Source organism: Dreissena polymorpha, chromosome 4, assembly GCF_020536995.1.
Source record: "Dreissena polymorpha isolate Duluth1 chromosome 4, UMN_Dpol_1.0, whole genome shotgun sequence".
NCBI lineage: Eukaryota > Metazoa > Mollusca > Bivalvia > Myida > Dreissenidae > Dreissena > Dreissena polymorpha.
In genome coordinates this window covers 85,993,051-86,017,784 of record NC_068358.1, presented here as the reverse complement: position 1 = coordinate 86,017,784, position 24,734 = coordinate 85,993,051, and the positions used below count along the sequence as shown (strand labels likewise).

At 33.9% G+C, this 24,734-nt stretch overlaps 2 protein-coding genes across 5 annotated transcripts in view; one reads left to right on the top strand and one right to left on the bottom strand.

Moving 5' to 3' along the window:
* Window positions 1-90: 90 nt before the first annotated feature.
* LOC127879927 (cilia- and flagella-associated protein 97-like) lies at window positions 91-20,741 on the bottom strand. Its single transcript, XM_052427039.1, has 3 exons — window positions 19,917-20,741; window positions 15,576-17,416; window positions 91-8,983 (listed from the first exon to the last, which is right to left on the bottom strand). Exons 2-3 carry the CDS (start codon window positions 16,767-16,769, stop codon window positions 8,561-8,563), a joined length of 1,617 nt encoding a protein of 538 aa, XP_052282999.1. The 5' UTR covers window positions 16,770-17,416; window positions 19,917-20,741; the 3' UTR covers window positions 91-8,560.
* The window catches only part of LOC127879926 (uncharacterized), a 54,192-nt gene continuing 46,342 nt past the window's right edge, over window positions 16,885-24,734 (top strand). For 3 of the 4 annotated variants that reach the window (XM_052427036.1, XM_052427034.1, XM_052427037.1), the window contains exon 1: window positions 16,885-16,985. In XM_052427036.1, coding sequence (XP_052282996.1) covers window positions 16,891-16,985 — 95 coding nt within the window. In that variant the 5' untranslated portion in view covers window positions 16,885-16,890. Of the gene's footprint in view, window positions 16,986-20,018; window positions 20,112-24,734 lie in introns of all 4 variants that reach the window. The other variant, XM_052427038.1, reaches the window with a different exon arrangement.

Genomic DNA, 24,734 nt, shown 5'->3' with positions numbered 1-24,734 from the left:
TAATTAGTATGAATAATACTATCGTAGTACGAATATAATAACATAATCATCGGATCTGTAATACGGGATGGATAGGTTAAAAGAACATGCTGACTGTTGTGCTAATTTTATTCTAGAGATAAAAACAGAAAATATCACAAAATAATCATCCTGACAATACATGATATTCACTGATTTAAAGACAACGCTTCAGATTGTATGATTTAGACTCATCATTTCAAAGTAATAAAATATGATGCCTTATATGCACAACAATTAATTCATTAAAAAATATATATTAAACAATACTTATTCAAATAACAGTAAAATTGTTATTGTATACATTTATAAATTAATTGTGAATATTTATTTGATGCAGCATTTTTTATTGAATACATTTTAATTGTGGAATAATTTTTAAAATTGATCACAGGTGAATGCTAACATTACAATAAATATTTCATGGCATGTTTGCAGTTTTCTTTCTGAGAACCCACAATTTTTATGAGCCTAATTGCTCTTTTAACCCTTTCAGCGCTGGAACCGAATTTTAAAGGCCTTTGCAAACAGTTTGGATCCAGATGAGACGCCACAGAACGCGGCGTCTCATCAGGATCCAAACTGTGTGCTATTCTGATAGTATTCTTTAAAAAAAATCTAAGAAAATGCTTATTTTAGAAATTCAGCAGACGACATTTTAGCAGACTACAAATTTCCCAGCATGCAAAAGGTTAAAAGGGGGTTTTATGCATGTTTGTAAAGTGTTGTCCTAGATTAATCACAGACAACACTTTCTGCGTTTACGATAATTTTCATTTGAAGAAAGTCTCTTCTTAGCAAAAATCCAGTTAAGGAGGAAAGCGTCGTCCCTGATTAGCCTGTGCAGATTGCACAGGCTAATCTGGGACAATACTTTAAAGACAAGCATTAAACCCCCTTTTCACAGAGCACAGCTCATTTTATGTTGAATTAACTAGCAATACAGCGAAGAAGCTCTAATAAGGAAATAAATTGAATAAATGATTATTTAAAGGCTACGAAAATGTAATGGCAAAGAAAACAGACTTCATAAATGTATGTCAACATCAATGTTACTAATATTCAAGAAAAATGTGCCAATCAAAATGAAGCAACAATCAATATTCATGTGCCAATGGAAAATATCAACATTGTAGTACACAATATCATGCGAATTAAGGGGAAAAAACTAAAATAAAACATTATAACATTACACGATAGCTAGCCAATAAAATAGGTATGTGAAAATTGCAAATTGCAAATGTTGTCAAAACAAATGAAAAATCTTTCAATCTGCTTACATAAAGGTTAAACTGATTCTTATGATACAGAGATTGATGACAATAAACTGTGATATTTAGATGTACTTTACAAAACTACACTTCAAGTAATTCAAAACGAGTATTTAACCAATATTTAATTTAAAATAAAATAAAGTTAAAACAAGAGCTGTCTACATAGGATGACATATGCCCCTAATAAATGCTTTGATAGAAGTTATTTAAATGCACTAAGTGACCCCGTGACCTGGTTTTTGACCCGGCATGACCCATATTCAATCTTGACCTAGATATTGTCTAGATACAACTTCTGACCAAGTTTGGTAAAGATTGGATGAAAACAATTTGAATTAGAGAGCGGACACGAAAAGTGTGACAGACTGACAGACAGACTGACAGACGAACAGTGCGAAAACTATACACCCCCTTTTCTTCGAAAGGGGGCACACAAAATCACAACACACTTGTCAACTGTTAATAGACCATAATCCCTTCATAATCACTTGGAGTACCAACATCTATGTTACTACTAGATATATTAGCACTCCGTCTATGAGCTAAATTTCCGACTGATTTAAGTACATAATCCACATGATTTTTAAATAAGCTATTTAAAAGATTAAACTATCACAATTTAACATGAACTTAATTTTCACTGAAACTAGTTGCATCACTTTCAGCTTTTGCATTAAAAAAAAAACTAATAATTTCAAGAAAATACAATTTAAAAGGACTGTCATTTAGGAACACTTGACAAAGTTAAGTGATCTTAAATTATGTTTTCTTATTTATTCAACACTATTAATGGCTTTTGACCCCACAGCATGATCATGCCTAGACTTGCTTAAAATGGAATTTCATAATTATACAATTTTGTTTGTCAGACATAATCATACATGGAAATTTATAACGCCATTTTGTATTATTCGGCTTAATTGCACATGGCGAAGATCAACCCAATAATTTAGATACCAAAAATGTGAACATTAAAAGTAGCGTTCTGTAAAAAGTTACTACAAAGACAATTTTGTAAATATCTTGGCCCCTTCACATTTTAACATGCATGTACTGCAAAATAATACAAACACAAAAATGAGACAGTTAAATGCATATAACAATACATGTAATATATACAATAATATAAACCTAAACATGCTACAATATATATGGCATATTTTACTTATGTATTTAACATCAGCAAATAGTGAGTTTCAAGTATACTAAATATATCCAAAGATTTAACAGATTAAAGGGATCTTTTCACGCTTTGGTAAATTGACAAAATTGAAAAAAGTTGTTTCAGATTCGCACATTTTCGTTTTAGTTATGATATTTGTGAGGAAACAGTAATACTGAACATTTACCATGGTCTAATATAGCCATTATATGCATCTTTTGACGATTTTAAAACCTAAAAATTATAAAGCGTTGCAACGCGAAACGATTGAATAATTTGGAGAGTTCTGTTTTTGTCGTTAAATTTTGTGAAACTACGAAGATTGCTTAAATAAGGTATAAAATACGTCAATAATGTGTACTCGGCGGAATAGCTCAGTAGGTTAAAGCGTTTTTACTTCAGGACTCTGGCAGGACTCCAGGGGTCACTGGTTCGAAACCTGCTCCGGGCAATGTTCTTTTCCTTTTTTTAATTTTATTCTTGATTTTTTACTGGAGCTTTTACGATCCAATGCTTACATTTATCAATATAAAGCATTTAATGAATAAGTTAAAAAATGCCAAAATCTGTGAAAAGGCCCCTTTAAAGCTACTGTCAACAATGAAAAAAAGCATTTAGAATATAAGCAACTTTAATAAATTACACGGTCATAAAAGAATCAAAAACACATCAAATATATTTGCACATGTTTGGTATCACTATTTCTATTGATCTAAATATAAACTTTCAGTTTTGTAAATGTTTTTTTTTACTGGTACATGTTTATTATTTATATTGCTAAAAAGATAAAATATTAAAAATGGCGTAAATGTGTAAAGCTTATAGGAAGTTGTGCAACACAAATATTTAATGTACAGAATTTAAAACTATTACAAATACATTTGTGCAGGTAGATAAAATAAGTCTTCAGTTAAACAAATTACTTAAATATTACTAATACTAGTATTCAATTTCTGAGCAACACAGCAAAATATCAAGTGGTCAAAATAAGTACAATAAAATGACAGAGTACTTCAAAACCTTGTATTTGTCACATTTATGCAAGATTTATTACAGCTGAATTTCCTTATCGTGAAGTTGATAGTAGTTTACAAATGACTTCGAGATATCAGTAAACCAATCAAGACTTTATAAAAGTACTTAGTTCAATATTGTGATATGTGCAATAAAGTATTACTGGTCATGTACGTAATTCCGGCCTGTACGTAAAAAATCGGCCACCTGTGTAAAATCATTTTCATGATCTTGACGCACATATTTTGTTTTTATTTAGAAAAATCAATATGAAAACCATCCCCACTCGCAATATTTTGCAAATGTAAGAACCATATCACCGTAAACTTTTGTGTTAAAATGTCACAAATATAGCAGGAAATATTTGGCTCATGGGGAAAGTGATGACATCATATGTTGCAACAATTATAATCATATAAGAAACAAATATATTTGATAAAATTATTTTTATTTTATCTAATAAACTTTAATCCAAGTTTTACCAATTTATTGTACAAAAACTTATATTCAAAACATACAAATTAGAAGCTAAATATACATTTTTAATATATGAATTACCTCCCTTTATAAGAATATTGCTAGATTACATGTTTAAATATTATATATAAGCGTTTACTAATAATCAACACTGAAGTCAACTTTTCAAACAAAATGTGTTTACTTTTTTAGCTATGTTTGAAAAAATTTATTAAACACATTAAAAACAAATATTTTTTAATGAAATAGCAGTTTCCCCATTGTTTATATTTATTAAAATAGGTAGGGGGAGTAAATGGTGTAATAATTTCGCATTTATTTTAAATTTCAAGTCAAAAATATTAATAGTATATAAACATTGATTAATACTCTGAAATTGAGGACATTTGTCAAAAGATATTGCTTTGTAATTTTATCTGCAGATCAAACCGAAAAGTGGCCGATTTTTTAGGTACATTTAACCTACGAAAATGGATAGTTTACATGTCATCATTTTCTGTTCATTAAGTAACATTCACCGATCTAATTCTATTTAAATTTTCATGCTAGGTGAGTTTTGAACCCAGGATTATATATGTGAAGTTTAGTTTCAACCAGTTGCCTAACACTAAAGATTTTTCTTAAAAAAAAATTAATAGTCCCAAAAGTGGCCGGAATTACGTACATGACCAGTAAGTTCAATACATATTTGGATTTTATGATGTAAAAATGTTATCTTATACTTAAGATGTGCTTTCAAAACTAAATTATTCAATAACATTAAACAAACCTGGTTTAAGTTCATATTTACTTTATATATTTAATTATAAAAGGTATTTACTACTACTGAAGTTGAGATTTACAACACACTTGGCAGACTGCACTATACTGTTTTGTTCTACATTTTATGTCATACGTGTTTATGTGTCTATTTATTACTTGCATTGCTAATATCATATAATGTAAGAGAAAAAGAGTTTAAAATATGCTCATACACAGCAGTTTCCAAACAATGTTCAGCTGTATTTAGTTTGCATGTTTCACAATTTCAATATTAATACATATGAGCCCCGCTCGGTGAAAAGGGAGTTTAATGCATTTGCATAAATTGTCATCCCAGATTAGCCTGTGAAGTCCAAACAGGCTAATTAGAAACAACACTTTCTGCTTCAGCTTGATTTTTGCTATTTAGAAAATGTCTTTATAGAACAAGAGGGCCTGAAAGGCCCAAATTCGCTCACCGGAGATAAAAAGAAATGACCTGTTCTTTGCAGCCCAAGATAGCAATGGAACAAATGTTCTAACCAAGTATCATGAAGAATGAACAACAAATGGCCCCTTTGGCCATGTTTTTTTAACAGACGTGAACCATTATTTAACTCTTCCAAGATATGTCCAAATTTCATGAATATTGGGGAAAAAATGTGTCTTCTAGACTGTTCACATGTTGTCACTTTATACATATAAAGAAAACTGCCCCACTCCCTGGCAGCCATGTTTTTTCACTGATCACGACCATTTTCAAACTCGTCTGAGACATCCACATAACTAATGTTTTGACAAAATTTCATGATGATTAGGCAAAACATGTGACTTCTAGTGTTCACAAGCTTTTTTACTATATAAATATAAGGAAAAAGACCCCCCCCCACTGGCGGCAATGTTTTTTTGCCGATCCAAACCATTATCCAACTCAACTGTCCTATCCAGGTGTGGTAGTGCGGTCTCCTTCGCTTACGCAAATGAACCGGTCACAGGACGGTTACAAGTTATGTAACTTTGTAAGCACTTATGTAATGCGGAAATATTTATTTGACAAACTCTTATTTCCAGTCAGGATGAATATACTGACTGGTTGTAATTCAATTAACTAAAGGCGTTCATTCAGAGACGCCTAAATACACTCAAAGAATTTATTTATAAGTGAAAACCAAGGCAGCTTTAACAAAAATAACTAATTTTTATTCGAACTCGGAAAATGAAATACAATGACAGAAAATTAAGAACAGGTACAAGCCAAGTCTAAAGAATCTAAGTATCATTACAAAAATGAACAACATAGCTAATACCTTAATGAAAGTAAAAAGAAGTTCAAAAGCTGTCAAAAAAACTGATTAAATATAAGTTACTGTAAGTCTTGAAAGTGCTTCAAAAATCTAGTTTACAAAATAGGTCTAATTTAATCTTAAGAACAATAGTTATGGAGATTAGGAAACTTCAGTGAATCAAATGTAAAAATAAGAAAAAATTACAACAGTTATTGAAATAACTTTCTAATTTAGAAAATTCCAAATAAAAATAATCTAAATAATAAGAATAATTTAGAAAATAATGCCAAAATGTCTTGATGCTGGTGTTAAAAATAATTTACAGTTTAATTATTTCAAAATTCCAACCTTTTTCAAGAGCTGTTAACTTTTCAAGAAAGCATCAAGAGGTGTTTAAATCAGCCCAAACAGCTTATTGTATACAGTTCAGAAGAGATCAATGGCAGAGTAGTAAATTTTCCCTCAGAACAGTGCATTTATCAATGATCAATATCTTCCCAAATTCCAGAGCAGAACTAAAAATAGATTACTGAACCAGGTTAAACAAGGGAGATAAATACTGCATAAATACTGCAAAATCATGTACATGTTGTCTTTCGTTCAGTTATCTCTTAGTTGAAAAGCTTATCATACGTGTTAGTGACTAAAACAGTTATGTTAACTATGAAAATTCTGTGTTATGAAAAATTACATAATACAGTTAATGTCACATAATATTGACATAATAAAACCAAACTTTACTACACAGGAAACAAATGTTCTGACCAAATTTCATGAAGATTGAGCAAACTAGAAAGCTAACAAGGTTTTACTTATAATAGCCATATATAGCCATATAAGGAAAAATGCCCTGCCCCTTGGCAGCCATGTTTTTCAAGCAAAGGTTACCATTTTTGAACTCATTCAAGATATCATTGGGACAAATCATCTGAGCAAGTTTCATGAAGATCGGAAAATAAATGTGGCCTCTAGAGTGTTAACAAGGTTTTATTATAGCCATATAAGGAAAATGCCCCGCCCCCTGGCGGCCATGTTTTGCAACCAACGGACATCATTTTCGAACTCATCCAAGATATCATTGGGATGAATCTTCTGACCAAGTTTTATGAGGATCGGACAATAAATGTGGCCTCTAGAGTGTTAACAAGATTTTGCTATAGCCATATAAGGAAAAATGCCCCGCCCCTTGGCAGCCATGTTTTTCAAGCAAATGTAACCATTTTTGAACTCATCCAAGATATCATTGAAACCAATCTTCTGACCAAATTTCATGAAGATTGGACAATAAATGTGGCCTCTAGAGAGTGAACAAGGAAAATGTTGATGTCGCACAATGCACGACGGACGAAAGACAAAAGGCGATCACAAAAGCTCACCATGAGCACGTTGTGCTCAGGTGAGCTAAAAATACCATAAAAGCGGAAAAAGTTTTCCCTGATAAGCCTGTGTGGACTGCACAGGCTAATCTGGGACTACACTTTATGCACATGCATTAAACCCCCTTTTCACAAAGCACGGCTCATATAATAAAAATGCTAATTGTTAGAACCATGTGCACTTGAGCTGCTATCAGTTACTCATATTGGCAGAAAAATGACCACCCTTATAAAACTAACAAACATTTTGTAATCATGAGTGCTTGGCTGAAAAATGGTGTGATTCAAACATGATCAATCAGTATAAAACAAACAACAGTGCAAATACCATAAGATATGTGAATACACCCGTCTAGACTCTGAACATTAATACAAACATAGTGGAGGGCTGTCCATGGATATCATGGTAGCAATAGATAATGATTGATCACCGAGCTAATGCTTGCACATGTCAACTGAATGTGAATTTCAAACACTGATTTACTAGAGAAAATATATTTAAGTAAATATTACAGCTCCAGTAACCCCAAATCCTATTCCCCTCTAAGCTTCCCCATTTGCCACCATAGTACTGAACTAACATATTATCAATGGCTCTTTTACATTTGGTGCTGGGCTTTTACAAGCCCCTAACTGAAGTCAGCTATCTACATCATGATCTGGGTAAACTGCATATTTCTTTTCTATGCACATTACCGGTATATTAAAATTACTAAGGAAACATAATCACCCAGTTAGCCGTGCAAATGTGGATTAAAACGCCATTATAACACATTGACATATTTGTGCAATTCTAAATTAAAGTCCATAACTAAGGTGTACTGAACTAAGGTATCATTTTAAATTAAAACACAAAATTGTAAAGCTACATGTATGTGAACAACAACAAAAAGTGTAGCTTTTGAAAGAGCTTTGCCTACTATCACACAGTTACTTAATTACGTCTTTATTCTATCTCAACAGTGAGTTTTTCTCAATTTTTGTGAACATTTTAAAATGATGAAAAAACTACTGGACATTCTTTTAACAAAAATGAAAACAATCTAAAAAAATAAATAAAAAATGTTTGCATTGTTTTCATATTGTGAAGCAGATTGACCACAGAACTTTCCCTGCTAATTACTGTCAATGAGTATTCAGACTTAAAAAAGAGCAATTATAAAGTATTAAAAAGTTACTCGATAACTGTTGCAGTAATAAAACACAAACATTTCAAGAAAATGAAAATCTATCGTCCCAAGGTGGCCTGTAATCAGGTTTTTCCTCTCTTCGTCGCGACGCAGACGACATGTTTGATCTCACCGATGCCACTGACCTTTTTGAGGCATTTGATCGCACTGACGCATTCGACATAACGGATGCATTGGATTTTGCACTCGAAGGTCTTGACCTTCTACCAGTTGAAGAGGTGGAATAATGCCCAGCACTGGACGGCCTTGACCTTTGATGCTGTATATAGGCATGGCTCAGTGAACTGTGCGCGCGAGATTTTCTCTCTTCTGGGTCTTCGTCCGCGGGAATGAGTACAGTACCAGCGGGAGCACCATACGACATGTGGCGCTCAAACTCATTAATCTGCTCTTTCCTGGATATGCCACGGGTTGGTCGAATTGTTTGCAAACGACTCAATATGTGCTGAAATAAAGATTTATAGTTATATGCATGTCCAACTCATTATATATAACATTACTTTTTTCTAATAAATTTCATACTGTTAACATCATTTAGTAGGGTATTTTACCAGTACTCACTTTTTTTAAACACCATTAGCCAGTTATGTGGGTCCCTTTTGATTGGGAAAATTCGAGGCGTTTTGACTAAAATTGGGAAATTAAGTGTTTATGTTGATTTGCAAAACATGCTTCAAAATTTAGAATACAAGTGTTTTCAATATTATGTTTTCTAAGGTTGAACTTATATGGATGAGAGATAAAAAAACAACAACAATTTTTTAAAAACTTCCATTGGTAATTTTTAGCTCCCATTTGAGAAATATATATACTTATTTCAATTAGCCGATTACCAGACCTGATTTGTAATGAAAAACAAGAGGACCATGATGGCCCTGAATCGCTCACCCGACTAACCAAATACAATCCCAACACAGATTTCATCAAGATAAACATTCTGACCAAATTTCATAAAGATTGGATGAACTGTGACCTTTATTGTCTACACAAGGTTTTTCTAATATTTGACCTATTGACCTAGTTTTTGACCCCAGGTGACCCAAATACAATCCCAACCCAGATTTCACCAAGATAAATTATTCTGATCAAATTTTATAAAGATTGGATGAAAACTGTGACCTCTATTGTCTACACAAGGTTTTTCTATTATTTGACCTAGTTTTTGACCTACTGACCTAGTTTTTGACCCCAGATGACTTAAATACATTCCCAACCAAGATTTCATCAAGATGAAACTGCGACCTCTATTGTCTATACAAGGTTTTTCTATTATTTGACCTAGTGACCTAGTTTTTGACCTAGTGACCTAGTTTTTGACCCCAGATGACCCAAATACAATCCCAACCCAGTTTTTATCAAGATAAACATACTGACCAAATTTCATAAAGATTAGATGAAAACTGTGACCTCTACTGTCTACACAAACACATTGTTGACTGTTTTTCTATTATTTGACCTAGTGACCTAGTTTTTGACCTCAGATGACCCAAATACAATCCCAACCCAGATTTCATCCAGATAAACAATCCGACCAAATTTCATAAAGATTGGATGAAAACTGCAACTTCTATTGTCTACACAAGGTTTTTCTATTATTTGACCTAGCTTTTGACCTACTGACTTAGTTTTTTACCCCAGATGACCCAAATACAATCCTAACCCAGATTTTATCAAGATAAAGATTCTGACCAAATTTCAAAAAGATTGGATAAAAACTGAGACCTATATAGTCTATACAAGGTTTTTCTATTATTTGACCTAGTTTTGACCTAGTGACCTAGTTTTTGACCCCAGATGACTCAAATACAATCCCAACCCAGATTCCATCAAGATTAACATTCTGACCAAATTTCATAAAAATTGGATGAGAACTGCTACCTCTATTGTCTACCCAAAGTTTTTCTATTATTTGATCTAGTTTTTGACCTAGTGACTTAGTTTTTGACCTCAGATGACCCAAATACAATCCCAACCCAGATTTCATCAAGATAAACATTCTGACCAAATTTGATAAAGATTGGATGAAAACTGCGACCTCTATAGTCTACACAAGGTATTTCAATTATTTGACCTAGTTTTTGACCCCAGATAACCCAAATACAATCCCCACCCAGATTTCATCAAGATAAACATTCTAACAAAATTTCATAAAGATAGGATGAAAACTGTCACCTCTACTGTCTACACAAGAAAATTGTTGACGGACGCACACACACACACTCACGCACACACATATGGATGCCGGACATCACACAGTCACATAAGCTCACCATGTCACTTCATGACAGGTGAGCTTAAAACACTGGTTACACACGCCAAACAATTGAATAATTTCGAGAGTTCTGTTGTTATGGTTATTATCGGACACTACATGTACCTGGGTTGGATATAAAAAGTTTTAAATACTTAAAGAAAGATAGCTGCACAGATGGAAGCATGGTTTAAACGCTAAAATTTTACTCTTCTTTATTCTTTAATTTTATTCTTGTTATATACAGAGGCTTTTTAGTTCAAATGCAAACATTTAGCAATCTTAAGCATTTAATCGCACATATACCAAAATCTGTGAACAAGTCCCTTTAAGTATTTTAAGAGAAAAACAACATTTAATCCTTATTTCATATTGGTACATAAAATATAGATGAATCCAAATCTAACAACTTTTAAAAAAACACAGAAATAAACCTACTCAAATTAAAATATATTTAAGATCTGATTAACGAGTACATCAATAATTTATAGAACACTTCAAGTTCCATGCCAACTATGGTACAAAACAAATCAGCAATCCAAATGCACGGTCCATGTGTCACACTACCTGATCACGCTGATCAATAAAAATTAAATCAATAAATGTATTGGTAAAAGTTTATTTCTGAAAAAGCTTACTCCGACACAGCAAATTACCAATGAAAAGGAGAAAGAGAAGGCAGTTTGAATATGTGCGAAAAAACTCAATCGTTTTGGCAAGATAGTTTTAGACAGCAGATTATGAATATGAAATGAATTAAACTGACACGTACAACATAAACCGGCTGCATACAATTTGTACCTCTCATGCATGTATTGATAAGGAACAATAAACCATTTCCCACTTTGAGGAAAAGTTAAAATTGTTTAATAATAATATGCAAACAGCATAAAACTAGAACAGCCTGCGAGAGACTCGCATTCTGTTTAGGTTTTATGCTTTTTGCCGCTTATCAGTATCTAAGGATTTGAAATGTCAGAAGCCTTTAAAACTTGAATCTAGTAAAAATGGTCTGTAATTTATTTTAACTTTCTAAGCGACTAAAAACTCTTCAAATTACGTATCTAAGTGGTAAAGGGTTCAAATTTAATTATTCAAAATGTCATACACATGTTGGAGGCTTAAATAAGGACTGTTCTTGTTAAGAGACCTTGAAAATAAATATCACGGTAACTTGTTTAAGCCTTAAAGTGAAATTGAAACAAATTCATTAAAACAAGAGGGCCTTAAAGGACCAAAGTCGCTCACCTGAGATAACAAGATATTATTGGGACAAATCTTCTGACCAAGTTTCACGAAGATCAGAAAATAAATGTTGCCTCTAGAGTGTTAACAAGGTTTTACTACATCCATATAAGGAAAAATGCCCCGCCCCCTGGCAGCCATGTTTTTCAACCAACCGGCATTTTTGAACTCTTCCAAGATATTATCGGGATGAATCTTCTGACCAAGTTTCATGAAGATCGGACAGTAAATGTGGTCTCTAGAGTGTTAACAAGATTTTACTATAGCCATATTAGGAAAAATGCCCTGCCCCTTGGAAGCCATTTTTTTCAAGCAAACATAATTATTTTTGAACTCATCCAAGATATCATTGAGACCAATCTTCTGACCAAATGTCATGAAGATTGGACAATAAATGTGGCCTCTAGAGTGTTAACAAGGTTTTACTATAGCCATATCAGGAAAAATGCCCCGTCCCTGGTGGCCATGTTTTTAAAGCAACCAAAACCATTTTCGAACTCATCCAAGATATCATTGGGACAAATCTTCTGACCAAGTTTCATGATGATCGGAAAATAAATGTGACCTCTAGAGTGTTAACAAGGTTTTACTATAGTCATATAAGGAAAAAAGCCCCGCCCCCGTAGTGGCCATGTTTTTCTACCAACCGGCATCATTTTTGAACAAGTCCAAGATATTACCAGAATGAATCTTCTGACCGAGTTTCATAAAGACCGGACAATAAATGCGGCCTCTAGAGTGTTAACAAGATTTTACTATAATAGCCTTATATAGCGGCATATAAGCAAAATGCCCCCCCCCCATGGCGGCCATGTTTTTCAAGCAAACGTAACCATTTTCGAACTCATCCAAGATATCATTAAGACAAATCTTCTGACCATATTTCATCAAGATTGGACAATAAATGTGGCCTTTATAGTGTTAACAAGGTTTTACTATAGCCATATAAGGAAAAATGCCCCGCCCCCTGGCAGCCATGTTTTTCAACCAACCAGCATCATTTTCGAACTCGTCCAAGATATTATTGGGATGAATCTTCTGACCAAGTTTCATGAAGATTGGAAAATAAATGTGGCCTCTAGAGTGTTAACAAGATTTTACTATAACCATAAATAGCCATATGAGAAAAAAATGCCCCGCCTCTTGGCAGCCATGTTTTTCAAGCAAAGGTTACCATTTTTGACCACATCCAAGATATCAGTGGGACAAATCTTGTGACCAAGTTTCATGAAGATCGGAAAATAAATGTGCCTCTAGAGTGTTAACAAGGTTTAACTATAGCCATATAAGGAAAAATGCCTCGCCCCCTGGCGGCCATGTTTTTCAACCAACGGCATCATTTTCGAACTCATCCAAGATATTATTAGGATGAATCTTCTGACCAACTTTTATGAAGATCAGACAATAACTGTGGCCTCTAGAGTGTTAACAAGATTTTACTATAGCCATTTATGGCCATATAAGGAAAAATGCCCCGCCCCTTGGCAGCCATGTTTTTCAAGCAAACGTAACCATTTTCGAACTTATCCAAGATATCATTGAAACCAATATTTTGACCAAATTTCATGAAGATTGGACAAAAAATGTGGACTCTAGAGAGTTAACAAGGCAAATGTTGACGGCGCACAACGGACAACGGACAAAAAGCGATCACAAAAGCTCACCATGAGCACGTTGTGCTCAGATGAGCCTTAAAACTCACTACATTGCACCAACTTTCAAACGTAAAATTTAAATATTTGTAACCTAAATTTTACAACACTAAAAATAATTTCTGATCAGAGTTCTCATCGGACAATTAAAAATATCATTATCAAGCATATAATCATTATAGTTCAAAAGCTTTATGTATTTCTAATAACTTTTTACCTTGATTTCAGATTGTTTTACCATCAAGGTTTTTGAAAATCAAATGATCTCATTTTTTATTTCAGATTGTTTACGACTCACTCAGCTTTATAAACAACTTTTCACAGATTGTTTTTTAATGTAAAATGTATTCAGTAAAATTATGAGAAAACACTAATTATGAATTTCAAAGTCCTGATACTGAACATTTATTTTATTAATTGTTAGTATATATTAACTGTATTTATTTCAGGGTTAAAGGAAAAATAATCTAATTACATGTACATTGTCCTAATAAATCTTTATTTTCTATGTATATTGTAATTATTTATCTTAATTTTCTGAGCAGGCGTTATACTAGTTCTGGCTACCATAACTTTAAATGTCGCTTTTTATGATTTTTGACTGGCGCGACTAAATTATAGTTATGGACCAACCTCATTAGGAAAGTCAACCAGAAATTCCCGAAAAGTTGACAGTTAACAAAGACCGGTCTAAAACAGCTTTTAAATGCAGTTATTGGCCCAAATCAACCACTTGATCGGAAAGATTGACATTTTTCACATATCACTGATATATTCTTTCACATAATACTATCTTAAACATTTAAAATTTATCTATTCTGCTCTTACATATCGAGAATAACAGAGATGTGACAGACTTTCTTGAAATGCGAATCTCCCGAAATTTCAGTCATATGACGTTAATTCTATTTTTAGTAACATACCATGTGCTCAAGTGTTTTCAAATTCAGAATGACATTTCCCGGTATTTTAGATTATTCTGGCTTGTTTTGTAAACAAATTGTAGTGTAAATACAAACTCAAAGTAAATATTTAAAACTACCTGATTCACACTGAAATTAGTCTTATAATCCACCAGCATAAGTTGTTAATCACAAATCATAGATTTTAGAAAACGAAAGTACATTGTAATGTTTACAATTTCAGCATACATGTATAATGTCAAGGTCGATCCGAAAGTATCCAAATGAAAACTCGTCACGTGACAAAGCGGCAATGGCGTCTAAATTGTGAATTTCAGACTGATGAGAGTTATTTTCATCTATTGTAAGATGCATTTAAAATATTTGAACCTTAAAATATTCCTCGATGCAGTAATTTACATTCATTCACCAATATATGAAGAAATGTATCCAAGAAAATGAGCATTCTTTGATTTATAGCGTGACATAAATATGTTACGACTCTGGTTGACTTTCAATACGGGCTTGGCTTCAGCGTACAGGTATGTCAATATATAAACTGTACGCTGAAGTTTCTTAAGCTAGTGTTATACAAATCTTGCATTGCATGAATATTTGGGGACATTTTATATATTTGTTGAAACAAAAAATAATAAACATTACAAAAATGAACTCAAAATGTTTTTATACTGTCACTGCAAAAAACAAATAAGAAATAGTTTTTAACTCTTCTAGTACAATAAAAATACAAGCCATGCATTGGACATTAAATTGTAAAGACAGTTTTGGAAATTATTGTTTACGTACGACAGCCGTTTTCAGGTGTAATTTACGCCCAGACGTCCACTAACGGAAGCGCTGGTTTAATTTTATTATTCTTTTTTTTTTTAATACAGAATATCAATTCCTCATAATATCTTTCATTTTTTTACTAATATTTATGTACATTTGTAAATTTTTAATTTTTATCTAAATGAGTATGTATACCATGTTTTCTGATTCAATACGCCTTTGCTCCCTCATTCTATTGACAGCTGACGGAGTTAGTCGTTGAATGGCTGGTTCAAACGCCTTTTTGGGACCTCTAGGTTTTGTGGTGGTCTGTTTCAAAGTGCCAGGGCCAGTATTCATCTGTGACATTATTTGTTTTAACAGTCTTTGGTTTTCCTTTTCTATCATTTTTGCTCTTCCAACTGAAAATGTGTAATTGGGTTTAACCTTTCTTTCATCATCAGGGGACGCAAACATAACTCTCCTTGAATTATTCTGTAGACGCTGCTGCTTTTCTCTATCAATATCTGCCATGCATTTCATTAAAATGCTTAGATCAATCTGATCAGTTTCCAGTTTAATATCAGCACTTTCGTCTGGGAAATGTTCGTATTGCACCTTGTCAGTTTTACCATTGCGACTATCGGACCTCTTGGCATGTCGCGGGCTATTTTCAGGACTTTCAAGTGGAGAAACATCAGTTATATCACTGTTGTTAGAAAATGAACTACTCGTGGACCTCTTAAGTTTTCCCCTTTGTTTGCTCTCATCAGAGTGGCGACCATTTCTACTTTTAGAACTTTTTACCCTTTCATTTGTTTTACTCCCTTTGCTAGAATGTCTTTTAGGAGAATACTCCGAATCCGATGACTGTGAGTCAGAGTCTCTTTTGAATGATTTTTGTTTTTCATTGGAATTATAACTAGCATCCCTTCGGTTCTTCCTTGGACTTCTACCTTCATTTTTTCCGTCCTCACCCCATGCTTCGACATGAGCTTTAGGCATGTGAATGTCAATTGTTTCTTTCACTCTGCTGTTCCCATCATCATCACTTTCATCAGAAGAAATATGTGAATCTGAGTAAGCACTTGAACTCTCAGTCTCTGAATCGGAGTCACTGTTCACTGCTTTTTTCTCGTTACGCGTTTGTCTGTACCTGGGTGTTTCTGAATCAGTGTCTGAAGCTGATTCTGATGACGAGCGTCTAACATTTCTGTCACGGCTATTTTCATTCCTACCACGGTTATTTTTATCTCCACCTTTAATCACTTCGACGTGTTTTGACGACTCCGTTCTCGATTTCGTTTGTTTAGAACTTTCGCTCGATTTCTTTGATTTCGGACTGTGATTAGCTCTATCTCGCGGTGTATCAAAGAAATCAAAATCAACTTCTTCATTCCGGCTACCCATAGTGATTCAAAGTTCTATATCCTGGCTAAATTAAATATGAAAAACAATCCGAGCAGAACCGTGTATGCTCGCCACCATCTTGTTTAATATAGCAACTTGCCAATCTCGCGAGAAGTGAAACATGAGATCTCGTCTTAAACAATTTCCGGTTACAATGGCGGGGATTTTCGAAGATGACATTTCGGAGACAGACCAAAAGAAAACTATTTATTTGAAGTAACCGATTTTTATTATGCCGTTCTCCAACAACGCTAATAACATTTAAGTCATTTTAATTCACAATCATGATGACGATGTGAAAGCTGCTGTTATAACTTTGATATGGACCACAGGCAGCAGTATCATAAAGGTCACAACATACCAAAAGATTTCCTAAAGATTTCCTGCACAATAACAATGTAAAAGCAATAACTTTAACAAAAAATAAAGTCAAATTTTTGTGCGTAGACACCCCCATAACCATACCTTTTCTTAAAGAGCATTCCAAGCCGCAATGATTTAAACAATAAAAAACATAGGTCATCCAATATGTAAGAAAGAACTTAATGCGAATCAGCGGTCACTGTTTTATGGTCATCTTTTTACCGGCATCTCTCCAGTTGATGATGGTTTTCCGCCAACTGTCAAAGTCTTATGTAGACTCCAACCTAAAAGCAAAACAGGGAATTTGTAGTATACAACAATGTTTTCCCTACCACATGAACACAGAAATATTCAAAAATAAAGTCATGGCAAGTGCCCGTACAGAGGATTGTGTCTTCAAATAAATGAAGATTTTGTTTTTAGAGGGTATAGCATTGAACACCAAAAGTATTTAGTGTATTGTAACCTAAATTTGCCCCCCCCCCCCCCTCCCGAGCTTACCCCAGGGGTTCCAGATTGTTAAATGTACACCTATTGTGTATGGTTTGACTTTTCAACAACGAATATTGATATTTTATGATACTGCTGCCTGTGATATGGACTTGGAGATTTGTGTTTATTTAAATTATTATTATAATAAGCCACTTATAGTTTTTTGAGCTAAATTGACTTTATCCTGGAAACATTCAACGTTAGTGAGGAATTTAATGTTATTTTAAAATATTTTCATCACATTTAAAGCACAGATAATTTGCATATGATAATATGATTTTTCCATAGTGACTGACCTACAGTATTCTAAGAATCAACCATTCTATGTTCAAAAATCATTTTGATATTAAACACAAACGTTTTTTAAAAGTATTTAATATTTATTCAACAGCAACATGATAATTATGTTGAGCATTTACATGACCGAAAAACTGCCCCCACTTCAGACTCATACAGGGGCGTAGCTAGGCTGAATTTTTGTGTACGCAAACGGCATGCTAGGGGGTTCCAGGGGCATGCTCCCCCGTAATTTTTGTATCTCTACGAAGCCGTATGTGCATTCTAGAGAGGTTTCAGACAATATTATAGTGAAAAATATGGCGTGATAAACTCGGTATGATACTATTATCTTTGATTTTAAAACATGTGATTTTCCATGTAGCATACATGCCATTATTTTTCAGACCAATTCCGGGACATTGAGTTAAATTGTCCGGGACTTTTGCCGATTTTCCGGGACATGTATAAAATGTAGCGATATTTATAGACATATGCATTTTTGGTACGTTTTTTTTTGTTTCGCATCGTTAATTGCAAAAGTTCGAAAGCCTATCCGAAATACACTTGATCTATTAACGTCAAATTAAACATTACTACTTCCGTTACTAGATCCAAGCCACGTGTTTTCAGTGTAAGCGTTTTAAACATAGATGGTGACGTCACTGCGTTATTGTTATTAAGACCGGTGTGTAACGCGTAGTTGTTGATACGCCTTTAGAAATCTATTCATTTATAACATTTATGTAATAAAAAATACAACAATACAGTACCGGTAGATCGTCAACTCAAATCAATTCACAATACATACAACCAATCACAATAAAACAAATACAACAAAACAGTACCGGTAGATCGTCAACTTAAAATCCGGACAGTCACACATTAGAAACGTGCGAACATAAACTGCTTTTAATTTTTCACTCAGCGATGTTGGACTTCAGATGTGTGAACAACTATCCTTTGCCCTTACGCAGCGGGAAATAATGACGTAGTAGATTAAAGTCAATTAACAGCCACATTAAACAATGCCGCCTTTTCGGTTTGACCGCGAACGTGAGACAATCGATATGATAACAGGACCCCTGTTAATTGATCAATTTTGACACGAAGCGTAGTCTGCCTATTCGGGTAGGCATTGTCATGGAGACGCTGCAGATATACACAGATTCGAGGTGCAGTTAAGCCTAAGATAAGGTACATGTATATATGGATTTTGTCAATTCCGGGACATTTGACAGATTTCCGGGACGTATGGCATGTATGCATGTAGATTTATATTCTAGAATTATGTCGGGGTATATCATTTAATGTATGTCTAAATAAAAACCATGATATTTTGGATAAAAGTAGCTAAAGCTTAATTTGTATTGTTAAAACACAAAAAAAGGAGACATAATAAAGCAAAATATCCATCATTTAGATAGCCAGGGTTTTTTTTCCGTTTTTGGGACCCGCCGAAAATAGGCCCTTTCCCGTCGGATTTTTTTTCCCCTCAGCTGGTAAATTTTCCCCTAGATTTCATTTCCCCCCCTCCCCCCCAAAAAAAAAAAAAAAAAATTACCTTAAAATATATAAGTTAACCTGATCCACTGTAGAAAATAGAAAAATATTGCATAATTAAATTATCTGTTGCCTTGAATGTGTTGTTAAAACAGTAAAATATGTTAAATTGATCATTTTAGACTTTTCTTATTTTCCTCAAAATCCAGCTTTTCGCACATTTTTTCCCCCAAAAATTCGACGTTTCGCGCGATTTTTTCCCCTTAATAAAGGCCAGGCTATTTCCCCAAAATCAGATAAAAACCCCTGATAGCAACTATGTCTATCATATTTACTCGATAACTCTAGTCACTTACATCTCGTCTTGTATTCTCTACCTATAGCAAAATACTTTTATTAACAATACACATAAACTGTATACATTCTAATTAATACAATGTCTCCTGTATTACATGCATTACATTACACACGAAATAAAAGGGCCAAACGGCGCTCCTTTCGTCTAGCAAATACCTCAACGACCTCTTCCATATCGATTTCTCTAAAGGGCAAGACCGGACATGCGCTCCGGTCCCATGGTGCTCTGGAGGTATGTCTTCACCTGTCTCATTGTAGAAAAATACCTCTCCGCTGTTGCTGTCGATACTGGCATGCAGAGTAGAACGAGAAGACATCTTCGAATTGGGCTAGGAGTTTTCCGTTGTGGGGGTAAGCACCGACTAGAGTGTTTTGAATGGCTCAGGAGATGAAATCTGCCACCTCGCCTTCCACCTTCTACACTCCCTGGCAAATGTAACATTGTCAACCTCAAGGTCCGACTGGAACTCGGTGAAAATCTCTTGAACAAGATCGTCTGTTAATTCGCTCACCTTCAATAAAAAAAACGTGTCGCGGCATTGAATCGGGATATACATACGGCATATTGCATAAATCTATAACAAAAGCGATTGTATAATCTGTGCCTCCTGATCTGGAAGAACACTTAATGTTCAGATTTATATTTTGACTAATGGCATCGCAATATTTTTCAAATTTGTCCCATGGTTTAGTTTATTAAACATTATCACTGTATCGTCAAAACATAAACCCGAACATTAAAATAGATTAATGTTGGTTTATCACTCATTTACATATACAGTACACTCCGCGCGTTTTCCCCAATTTCCCTTCATATGCCGCGTGCAGTAACGCCGAGGGGAATTAAGAAAATTTCGCGATACGCGGCGTTTGCATGATTTGGGACGATCGGCAAAATTGATTAGCCGACGCGGCGGCCCTCGGCGTTGGCAACATGGGGAAACTCCGTGTTTTACAAGATAACGATCAATTTAACTTTGTTTAACTTCCTGATTTTCAAATAAAATTACATTTATTACAAGTACATATATATATATATATATTTATATATATATATATATAATATAACATTAAAAAAAACAACCAAGATAATCGATCCCCACGTGGTTGTAGAAGTAGTTGTATAGAAAACTCGTTGATTTACGACAAACAAAACATCGTCTTTAATAAACTGATACTCACCAATTAATATAATCACAGTTTGCAACATTGTTTTTATTTTGATAATTTAATCCAAAGTTTTCATGTTAGCAGGTGTTTTTTCTATACTGAACATGTAAACAAATGACCGAGGACCCTATTTAAAGTCTCGGAAATCTGTGTGAATTGACAGTTTGACATTATCAAAGGAAAGCCGCCTGTCCGAATGCATAACTTACTAGTAAACACGCTCAACAAATGCATAAGGAATGGTTTTAATTGTCGGACCAAAGTCAATTCACTGCTCACTAAAGCATTTATTTTCTCTTCGTAGGTAGGTTTTTTCATTGATATATAAAAGAAGGTGGTAACTTTTGAGTAGAGAGATGCATTAAATATTCGCAGTTGTGTTCTAGTTGCGTCGACATTCAAAACAATGTTTACCAGTAATTATGGACCAAATCGGCAGAGTGACATTCACACATGTTAATCATTTGTCAAAACAACACATAACCGTTAACACCAAACACTTTATCCAGTTCCGTCCAGATGTTCTCTTTCAGTATACATCAGTATACAGTACAATAACTGTTTCAATAATTACTATACTAACATACCGTAACGATAAAGATATTTGAATTGAAATTAATTTGGAGGAAATATAAAATTATTCGCGATATAATTGTGTTAAAAAATACCAAAGAAACTTTTAACCGAAATCAACAGAATTCAGTGTTCTCTGCACTACAAAGTTTGTATAAAAAAAATCAATACACGCACACTTTCCACGCTTTTTACGCATAAACCTTGAACTTGTACATTGTCGCATAATTTTAGCGCACTTTTGTCGGGAAATATACAAAAAATGTCATGATGACTGCATATTGGAAGCATTTGTAAACGTCGTGTTAACATTAAAAATCGGATTACACACAATTATTCTCATTTGGAAATTAAAAGGAACATTTATTCTGGTGTTATATGTGTTATGAATTAAATATTAATTGGTCAAAACGCTTTACGTGTCGTATATTCATTCATTTTGTCGACGTACCTGTGAATAAAAACATATATGAATTGTTTATACAATTATCTATATTTTTATAAGCCACAGTATTAAAACAATTTTTAATAACAATGTTTTTATTTTTTGCATGCCCAGTAGCACACTGCTAACGTGGTGTTGCGCAGCGGTCGCTGATAAGAACGGAAATTGTCTGCATTTACCGACAAGGCTAAAGTAATACACGCCGCGGGTATAGTGAACTCAGCAGAACGCCGCGTTTTACCTCGCTTTCAAACTCCGCGTAAAAACTCGCTAGCAGGAATAATCAAAGCGCTGAAGGCACTGAAGATGTTCGCTATTGCATAATTTAACACGCAATTCATTTTTCAAAATCAAACGCAAGTTTGAAATGAACACAGGCCATTCAACTTTATAAAGTGTGTGTCATAGCGCTAGGGTCGAGTTTTGTGTGCACTTTTTATCATCCTTATTATTTCATAGAAATAACTAAGACAAAATAAAAACAACATGCTTTTTGGAAGTTCTGAAAGCATAGAAATTAGAAAGTATGATGAAAATGGTAATGAGAACTTAATATAAAGAAAATTTGCAGTCACCATCATATTAAAGGAATATTTTTTCTAATCTCAAATAACTATCTCACCAAGAATATAAATTCATAATGAAAGTTCCGTGTACAAAACTTTTGATTTTTGACACCAAATTCAAAATATACAATTATCTTCGTATCTTGTATATGGAGGAATAAAAGTATATAAACATTGCTGTTTATGCTTTACTTGTTACCTGAGCAGTTCACACGGTGTCAACAACGCTGACATAAACATAGGTAAAGAGCACTAACACGCTTTTAGGCGTAGCTGTTTTACTCAGTTTTCATCTTAGTGACTTTTACATAACGCCAACAGTCACCCATGAATATTTTCGAATATTTAATAAGCTGATTCGAGATACAACCTCTTAATTTTTGCTACATCACTGCGTATGTGCTCAATTCAAAGGATGTAGCACTGTTCAGTGTAAGGAATTCCGGACTTCTCTCTGTATGCTCAAACAACACAAATTGTGGCCCTGTTACAATTACACGTTACAATCCATCTCGCATAATTTCACTTTCGCCTCCAAGATGAGAAAACAATCATTAGCGAAATAGTATAGTGTCACGATAAGAGAAAATCGTTTAATTATCATGCCACAATGTTTGCCGTACTTGGTCAGCACGTCTGGAAATCATTCCTTAATGTGTGGATAGGCTGCCACTATTAACAAGTTTGCTATTTTGAATTCAATTTTGTATCAAAAAACATTGTTCTTAAATCTGGCATTTTCAATTCGCAATGAGATTTGTAATGACCCTCGTCATGCGAAAATGGGTCTTATTCCATATGCGCCAATCATATAAATAGCCCACTCAGCTATCTCTCCTTCTGGTAAGAAGAAACATAACATATTGAGTGATTTTATAGCGATAGCATCGCCTATGGCCTGACTGCGCAAAAGCACATGTTGGGTATAACAAACGCTTGCCGAAACGCATAAGACCCATTTTCGCATGACGGCGCTATTGACGTGTGATTTAAATGTGTCGAAAGAAAACTGCGTTTAAATCAAATATCAACATACAATATATTTCGATAGTGAAGAAAGATACTCATAACAAGGCATATATAAAGTGCTCTCCCGTAGTATATTTTTTATCTACTCACACTAATGTGTGGTTTGACAATGCTAACACACATTTCATGCGGTGAATATGCAACTTACAAGTGAAAAACACTACACAATAGTTTAACTTTTGTTTAATTGTATTTATTTATTTAGAAAAGTAAATTGCAAACTTTATTTTAAAGTCAGCGTATACGCCGACTACATTTTTAAAAGATATTTATTGTTATAAATATATTTAATATAATATATTTAGTTGTTTTTGGTTTAAGCGATTATAAAGCGTTTTCAAGGTTGCCTATAGTATGCCTGTAGTAATTGATGAACTCATATCCAACTGTCTATGTATTGAGAACTGTGAATATAAACAAGCTAAACCTTCTACTAACCTTCTACTATTGCGTTGCTAGCACCCGTAAATACAAAAGATCGCCGCTATCTGTTGAGAACCAAAGAACGTTTTCCAGAAATACCCGCTGTAGTAGCATGAACGAGGTTACGAAACAGGTCATTCGTATTATTATTATAAATTGTTTGTTGTATTCGGGTTTAGCGATTATGAAACATTTTTTTGTTTTTGTCTATCGTATCCCTGAAGTTGTGTTAAACGTTTAATAAATTGAGAATATAAATAAGCGTTAATTTTTTCCCGAATCTATTAATAGCCACAATTTAAGACCTGTACTAAGTCATTGAGGTGTATGTGAGAGCGTAACCTATTGCGTTGTTATCGCCCGTGGACTTTCCTTTGTTTATCGACAGGCGCATCTATTAATAGCCTCAAGTCATGAGTGGACTGAGCAAAAATACTACGTCATAAAGACGCTGCAGAAAGTGGACTATTTTATTCATTTATAAACAATCTCCTCCGCGACAAGTACAATACGATCATTGTTTATTGATTTTTTTTCTATAAAAGCACCGTTCGAAACTATTGCATTTAACACGATATTAATATCATGTTTCCATTTGTGAATGAATATAATTGGAGAACTCAAACCTCTTGCATAAATTATACAACTCTTTCTCGCGCGGATACGCGTAATAAGCGGGTGTTGGGCTCCTAGTAGCTAAGGCGTATCGACCGGAATTTTAGACTACCACCTTAGACGGTCGCTAAGCGACCATCTAAAAACGCGGAG

Coding starts and splice junctions, on each gene's coding strand:
- LOC127879927 (XM_052427039.1), bottom strand. CDS start 16,769: ATGGGTAGCCGGAATGAAGAAGTTGATTTTGATTTCTTTGATACACCG. Junction 8,984..15,575: donor GTATTGAATCAGAAAACATG/GTATACATACTC, acceptor TCTTTATTTCAG/CACATATTGAGTCGTTTGCA.